The sequence below is a fragment of the Pterocles gutturalis genome, unplaced genomic scaffold, assembly GCF_000699245.1.
Source record: "Pterocles gutturalis isolate BGI_N339 unplaced genomic scaffold, ASM69924v1 scaffold48257, whole genome shotgun sequence".
NCBI lineage: Eukaryota > Metazoa > Chordata > Aves > Pterocliformes > Pteroclidae > Pterocles > Pterocles gutturalis.
In genome coordinates, this window is record NW_010111988.1 from 23,524 (window position 1) to 32,148 (window position 8,625).

The window sequence follows — 8,625 nt, forward strand, 5'->3', positions numbered from 1 at the left end:
AACTTCCATCTTCCTGATGTTTTCTAGTGTTGTAAGGTAGGTCAACACCCTTACCCTGCTATACTGCTATTGAAGTTGCCTTCAGGAAGAGGTCTAGGAGTTTCCAGACAGCCAAGGGCTGCCTAATCAGACTCCCCATATGACTTACCGATTTCAGACTCACTACTCTCTCCTTTCTGCAATACAGGATCTTCTAGGCATAGTACTGCTATGCAAAACTGATCTTAGGTCTTAAGTCTAGAAACTGATCTTCAGGTATGATTCATTTCATTTTTTTTCCTGTAGACGTAGATGTGGCTTCCAACTCGTCCTTGAGGTACATGAGTGTGAAAGACAGTGGCTGTTTTCTCATAGCCCCTTAAAGCTAGAAATGATGATATTTCCTGTAAATGAACATACATGAGTTTCTACAGTCAGAAAACAGTTGAGAGCATCAGAACAGTGTTCCAAAGTTTTCTGAAAACCATCACTCAACTGTCCCCTGGAAGTTTTATCCTTTATTTTAGGAAAGACTGCTAGAAAAAGAGGTACCTATCCTGTTTGATCTGTCCGGAGTGGATATTCACCAGACACTGTTCTTTGAGTACACGGACTTCATAAAATAATTGAAGGGAAAAGGTACTCTGACTGCAGGCATTTTTGCTTGTCATTGTTGCTTACTTTAAAAGTGTATGGTTCTGGGAACAGACCGCACATTTGTTTTAATAGGTTTGAGGAGAAGGCATCTAGAATTTGCACAGAGGAGAGGGTATATATGAATGTTAAATATATATGACTGGCATGTTATCTATACTGTATTATGAACTAGAGGGTTCAATTTGAATTTAAGCTGTATTTTAAAAGTTGTGGACAACAGTCTTCAAATATCTTAACACTCCCCTAATCTATTTTGTTACTTGCAGTTACCATACCTGTTCTAGCCCACTGAAGAAGATCAAGTGACTGGGTAATAATGTATCATTGTAAAACTCCTTATTAAGCCAGGCAAGTGGATTAGAGTAAAATACATCTGCTTCATCAATATAGCTCTCATTTCCAGTTAGGTCTGGGGGACACTGAAGGAATCTCATTTTTAGAGGACAGTGAACGTGACTAGGGAGAAAAACAAAACAAATACTTCAGGATAAACTGACCAATATCTAAGATTTGAAATGACTCAGCACTTAAAGATACCTCAGTCAAAACCAAAATTGAATAATTAGGTTTTTTCCCCCCAGATTCACATTTTCTTCCCTTTCATATGTACTTCATATGAAAGCAAAAGTAGAACACATGGATTCAGCTCCAGACTGCTTGACTATGTTGTTAGCAGTTCACAGAAAGTAGATTTATTGTAATAAAGATACCATCTGTGCAACATCAACTTCAAAAAAGTACTTTTCTGTATCCGCTTCACTGTTCATATCTGCTTTAAGGTTTTGTTTACTTGCCAGGATCTACTGCAAACGTTTTGGAAGAGTGACTTCAGTCATTGTATGTTGTAATTACATTTCTTTACTCTCTAGCAGCAGAAGTGAAGTTAACACATTTTGACTGTAACAATTAGTCTTTAGTTTTACTACAAAAGTTACCATAATGAAGCAGTATGACTTACCTTCAGAGGTCATAAGACTTACTGCATATCCTCATACAAAGCTATTTTACAAAAACTGAATAAAGCCTAGATGCTGAATTTTATTTTGTGGTATAAGCATTTGGCTTATTTCCCCCATTCATTCTGCATTAACTTCATGAAAAATCAAAACCCTTCCTTTACACATTTATCCATCTCTATTTATTAAGCTTAGGAAAAAAATAAATCTTAATTTCACCTTAAATGTATGGATTTTAATATAGTACACTGGTAACTATTTTAATACCTGTAAAATGGAGTAGAATGGCATGGCATCATGATGAAGACAAAAGCTTGTGACTGGTAAGAGTTATTACAGAGCTGCTGTATGTGACTCATAACATCAAGAGAGCCTCGCTGGTGAATCAAGCCTGTATACAGTGCTGGGACTAAGTTTGATAAAAGCAGGAAACTTGCTGCAGATTTCTTCCATGCTTTCAGGTGTTTCAAAGAATATCCTATAAAAACATTTGAGTTAAGTTTTGGAGATAAGCAAATACTAACAATTCCACACAGTATTTTTGAAAGTACCGTAACTTACTGGAAAACCGTTACTCAGTTGATAACAATACCGTGCTTTGAGGTATTTACTCTTTGAACAGAAATTCAAAGGTTGGACTTTGCCCTTATTAACTCTTGGATCTAACAGTGTAAATGTGCTTTATCTCTTTAGAGCTTAATTTTAATTTCTTGTGGGGAAAAAATAGTCCATTTGTTAATTTGGATAAATGATATGTGGCAACTTGCTGATGTGTTCTGATTCACGCGTCTCAAAGTAGAGCCAGAATAAATGGTAACTACATGTGCTTGGGTATGGCTGTGGTATTCTTCTCCACCATGCTGAAAGCTACAGCATTTCCTTATTGTTATTAATTTTTAAGCCACTATCCTTGGAAAAGTTTACTCTTCCATCTTTTCCCAACTCCCATCCCTGCCTCTTCTCCCCATTTTTCTTGAAGGAGCTAATAATAGGACATTTTTCCTTGGGAAAGATAGTTGTATAAATCTGTCTCTCACATCCACCACTTAAATGAACCTGGCATAGAAGACTGCTTCATGTTGCAGCCAGTCTGGAAACCCTTATTACGTCATGTGTGTGTGTCAGTATTAGGAGATAAAAATATTTTATGCAGACTCGCTCTGTGATTGCCTTTACTGAATCAAAAGAAACAAGTTAGAATAGGCTTGTTTCAGAAGTCAGTCAGACTAATTTAAGTCTTGAGTTGGCCTGTTGTGACAAATTGCAGATCTTTATCTCGGATGAAAACAAAGTCCACTAATCAGTCTGTGGTTTAAACACCAGTGGAAAAATTCTGTTATAGGCATTTTTTTAACTGTTTTTGTGAAAAGCTCTTAGCTTATCTTAAAGTGTGCTTGGAAATTACTTTGAAATTCACATGGGGTCTTTTTCTGCTTTTATATATAGTGTTTTTGATAAATTGCAGAGATGACCTCATTCCCTTATAGACATGAAAGTTAAGAGGGATATTAACAAAAAAGAGTGGTCTGATTGGAATTTTTCTGCACGTGAGGTAGAGCTGGCTTGTCTTAAATCTGCTATTGAACTAAGCCAAGACATATTACTCATTTGATCTCAGCAGAGAGCAGAATTATTGAAATAAGATTTACTTCTGTTTACACTAGCAAAACACATTAAAGACAATTACAATTTTCATTGATTCATATGTTTTTAACTTGTATTTAAAGCTATACAGCTTCATGTTCCTGAAGTTTTAATCTTTCCTTTGTAACTTTTCAGCATACTAGACTTCACTTCATGATTTCTTTTCCTATAGATACACTAGCGTAGTTAATACCTAGTTTTGTAAAATATAAAATACTTCCTTATTAGGCTCTTTTCTGTGTTTAAGAGATAAAAAACCACAAAACAAAACAGGAAAAAAGATAAATGAATACTTTTAAAAGTTTCAGTTAAAGTATCAGAAAAATCTTAAGATAGCAAAAGCAACATGCTTTCCAGTTTGAACTGTGGATAGATTCTCTTTAATTATTTTTTAAGTTAAGCACATTAGTTAAGGGACCTTATTCCTTTTTTAACAAATTTGCCTTACCATGGCTGAAGGAAAAAGCTATCACATTAACTGCTCTAAAACTTCAGTGGGAAGTAACCTCCAGCTCATGATTGGTCAAGAGCAGACAAATAACTAGCATCATCTATTAACACACCTGAATCTCAAAAAGGATAATTTTAGGTTTTGAATAATTTTTTTTTGTTGCATACTTGAAGGCATTTGTCAGACATATTTGAGAGAAGCGGATGGAAAAATACTACCAAGGAGCCAAGGAAAGAAATTCACTGTAAGGGTGGCATTGCTAAAGTTAGGAGTCAGTGAGGTAATTTTAGTATTTTTTGCAGGAAGTACTTTTTTATCCATGCTAAGGACTCTCCATCTCTATTTCAGTCACCTGCTGTTCCCACCTCCCCACCCCCAGCTGTAAGAAAAGGTTAGGCTAGTTCTAAGAATCCTTCCACAGATACCTACACTGACTATTAACAGTCACTCTTTAGGTGAAAATTATATGCAGGGAAAGTTGCAAGACATTTTAAAACAATGCTTACCACAAAAAACCATGCAAAATGGTAGTACTGGATAGATGAACCTGAATTCTTTATGGCTCAGCATGCTGTAATAAATCAGATACAATACTACAGCAAGAAAGTTAAATGCATCAGTTCTGTTGGCAAAATATGTTTTAGAGCATGGAGGACTGGAAGAAAAGCACTTGCATGGACTAAAAAGCTTTTGGCATTGAAGCAGTTTAGAGTAAAAATGCAAATTGTCACTTTTTAAGAACATAATGAGTACATTTAAGTTAAGATTATTTGGTCAGTTTAAACCAAACACCAGTAACAGTACCTGGCTACTACTCCAGCAATTAAGTGCTCTGATTCCACGGCTGCTATACATGCCCTAGCTAGTACTCCACCCATTTGCTTTCTGTAATAAAAAGGGTGGCTGGTAAGCCGAGATTCAAGTACACATTTGTATCTAACAAAGTAACATTCACCTCTGGTAATACAACTTTACCCCCCTTTCCCATGCCAACTTTTGGGGCTTTTCTGGAGATTACTGCAAGGCGTTTGTGTCATGGAAACCAAACAGGTTCTTACAAGACACTAAGGGAGATAAAAAGGCCTAAACTCAACAGAGCTACATCCAGCTTTGAGCTGGACTGAAAGAAGAGATGTCATTTGTGGCCTCGCTACTGTTTTTCTGTATTCTGTTACTACTGTAGTCCAATGCCATTTCATTTATAACTTTGTATTTATTAATTTGCTGTATCTTTTCTTGTCTTACAGTGTCTCTTTTTTAATCTACAGTTAATTCTGATGCTTCAGAAATAACTTACCTTTTCTTCTACTTCTCAACTTAAAATGAGACATACAGTCCTATAATAAATGTTAAGAACTCTGTGTAGACATGTGAATGGAGTAAGTTTTAGAGGCCTAAGAACCTCTCATCTTACTGGGGATCTATTTAAGAACCAAATGAAATGGCATTTTTGTTAACAGGCATGTAGTAAACAGTTTTTCTAATTAGTTCTATTGTTGCTTAAACCCATTGTTGGGTGATAGGTTTTTTTTTTGTTTGTTTTCCACTGAATTTCATGCTGAATTATTTTATCTTTAAGAGTCTAATAAATTCTAAAAATACATGTTTGGTAACAATACAAGAAGTAGTATTACATAAGATTCTAGAAACTATTGTATAATTGACTGCATTTCTTGGAGTATTTTAATAGTTTAAAGTTCTCCATCACTTAACCTGAATATTATGCTTTTTTGTTCTAGAGAGGACGTGAGCTTTGAAAAAAAACCCACAACCAGTGAAAGATAGTAGTTATAGTTAGGAGAAATTACCTGTATACCACCACTGTCCAAATCACTGCCACTAGAAAGATGCGATACCTTTTTGGTGCCAGCACACAGCCATGAATAAAGAAAGGCAGATGAGTACCCAGGATGACTGGTAGTCCCTGAGTGAAGTACCAATGCCAAGGATGAGACCCATAAAACGTTCCCAGATTCTGCAGCACATTGAATTTCAGGAAGTTCAGCTGAACCAGTACCCACTGGGAGATTCAGGGGAGGGGAGAAAGAAAAGTTAAATACAAATCCAACGTGAAAACCAACACCTAAATTGAATTACAGAGTCATCACTGGCCTTAAATGATACAGCATTTTCATTCATAATTATGTTTTTTTCTTCCTATATTTAGCAATTAAACACAGAAGCATGTAAGTTTTGTAGTTTGTTGATAACTATTGATTTATTGAGAGCTGAGCATACTGATTTTAAGTCTGTCATTTAAAATGACTGAGAAGTCAGTGTTGAAGGGTTTATGGCTTAGGATTTATTTAGAGATCATAGGCCAGACACAGTCACAGAAGTAACAGAAGTTAAGAGAAGTCTGAAACATCCATCTATGTTAAAATGCTAAAACCCAACCTTTTTCTTCTAAGTCAAGTTTAAAACAACTTACCTCACCAAAAAACACACGGTCAATCATTAAAGAGGTTCCTATTGTGACCAATCTGCAAAAATGGAAAGTTGGTTGTGCTGATAGTGCCTGAAATGCTTTTGGATCAGATTCTGCTCTTCTCCAAGTAGCTGTCAAAACTCCCTGAAGAGTTATTCCTAATCTTTGAGATTATCCATACTCATAGCCATTTTACAGTGGCCACTTGCCATCAGCCAGTATCCTTGGCACAATCCCAGATTAAGCTGGAATGCTGTTCATGTCTCATCCTCATAAAATCTCCCATAGTGCTTTTTTGCAGCATATACATTAATTTAAAGGAAGCATTCTCCTTCTCTAAACTTTTGAAAAAAATTTTTTTTCCTTGTTTTTTACATTAAATCAGCTTTTTTGGGTTGTCTGCCTTTGAAGTGGTAAAATCAATCTTAAGATATAGCTGTGTACAGTCATAATTTAAATTCAGAAAGAACTTACCCAACTGGAATGCAGTTGCATAGGATAAGGTCTGTTTTCCTCTGTTCTTGCAAAAAATGACTGAAGACCAAAGGTATCCATGGAATAACAGCGGTGGGACGAATAACAATTGCAAGTGCTATCAAAGCTAAATATTTGCAACTAGAATGCAGGAACATAAGAAAATCAGACGTTTATAAAAAGGTCTGCTCAGTTCCTGCAGACAGTGACATTTCAACAATTTAAATACTGTCACGTCTCTGACCAGAAGTTTTTCATACTGAAGATAATTTTGATTCTCTTCAGTGCGGATATTCTGTTTTGCTTTATTAACAATGGAGTTGCTAACTAGAAGCACGTACTTGCTTTAAAATAGATAGCTGGTAAAGAAAGGTGCAACCACACATTTACCTATGTCTGGACCCCAAACAAGCTTTTGTTATCTTTTCCCAAGGTACCACAAATTCCAGTCCTTTAAAGCTTAAAGTTTCTCATAAAGTGCTACTTTGCCAAAGGGAACTGGAGAATAATAATTTTGCATACCAGCTGTATCACAGCCTCAAAAAAAATTTAGAGGAAATATGACAGTTGCTGTTCTTTCCACGATCTAGAGCTCTTCCTACATGAATGAGGTGTTTTTGGTTGCCTTATATTTTAAGATAAAAGTCAGGATTTTAAGTAGTAGCAGTAGATTGGTGTTATAACCAAGCCAAAAATTATCAGTACTGTTAGTAGAAAGTTTCTCACCTGCTTCCCATCTTGGAACCTTTTATTGGATAATAGGAAAGAGCAAAAATGGTAAGAAGAGTTTCCATGGTGTTTGTTAGAGTTCTGGTACAGGAATACCATGTAAACCAGGAACACAGCTGGCAGAAGTACTGAAAATAATAATGGAAAACAGGATGAACAGGGAGAAATGTTAAATTCTGAAGGTGATAATTCTTCAAGGTATATCTTATTATAATTTTGCTGTTGTTTATACTGCAACAGACTTTATTAACATACATAACTTACACATAAAACTTTTTAAAAGGCTGAGACTCACCACATACTTTGCTGTTTCTGCATTTTCAAGGTGTCGCACCAATGAGTAAAGCTTCACATCAGCAAAAGCTGCCAGCACTGCCTGTGAAAGTCTAGGGACCCATATCTACATAAGCAGAGAAAATTTTACTTGCAACAAACCTGTTCAATTCCAAGTTCAAAGAGAGGACTACTGAATTAGTGAATAACTGTTCAGACATGAAAATAGTAAGTGAATTAGTGAATACTCTTGCTAGGTTTTTATGATGGTAAGATCCTTTGCTAAGACTAGTATTTCTGCCCCAACAAAGTAAGTCTAAAGTTCAGCTGAAAGTGTTCAGAAATTGAAAGTAAAATTCTTTGCCATTCATCTCCAATAGAAGTCAAAAAAGGCTTTTCTTACTGAGCTCAGTACAAATATCTATTATTAAACACTTTGGAAAACAGAACCACTGAGCAATTATGATGCAGTGGCAGACACTACCAGTATGAAACTCAAGGAGATCAGTGGGGGAGGCGAATAACCCTCTGCAGTCACAGGCATCAGTACTGTGCCTGGAGATCTATGAATGAGTTCTGCTCCCACACACAACACTTCAGGGGGGTCTCTGTGCATGGACATCTCTAATTGCCAGATGTAAGGCTCTGTATTTTACCCGGACAACACTAAAAACACACTGAATTTAAACAAAATGCTTTTTTGGATTATACTCACCAGCAGCTGAACATCATCCTTAGCCAGCAGCTGCAGAGCTTTGTAGATGCTTGCAAAGATCAGGGGGTAGGAGTAGCCCCGTAAGCCGTGCGCCCACTCCCACGTTAGGTACCCATAATTACTCATGTTAAGGATCGATGACGAACAACCGAAACAAGAAGTTTCACTCGAGCTGTGTTATGCTCAGATGGTCCGCGCCCACACGTTAACCCCGTGCCCAGCGCAGTGGGTTTGTCACTGCTCGAGCTGACGGCTGCCTGCCGGGGAGCCTCCCCCCGAGCGCCGCTCCCGCTCACCGCGCCGCAGGGGCGGCACCGAA

At 36.9% G+C, this 8,625-nt stretch overlaps 1 protein-coding gene across 1 annotated transcript; it reads right to left on the reverse strand.

The window, feature by feature from the left end:
- Positions 1–124: 124 nt before the first annotated feature.
- On the reverse strand, positions 125–8,432 carry PIGB (phosphatidylinositol glycan anchor biosynthesis, class B). Its single transcript, XM_010073889.1, has 10 exons — positions 8,307–8,432; positions 7,614–7,718; positions 7,316–7,446; positions 6,590–6,730; positions 6,119–6,170; positions 5,496–5,707; positions 4,194–4,258; positions 1,860–2,070; positions 912–1,092; positions 125–383 (listed from the first exon to the last, which is right to left on the reverse strand). Exons 1-10 carry the CDS (start codon positions 8,430–8,432, stop codon positions 252–254), a joined length of 1,356 nt encoding a protein of 451 aa, XP_010072191.1. The 3' UTR covers positions 125–251.
- Positions 8,433–8,625: the final 193 nt, after the last annotated feature.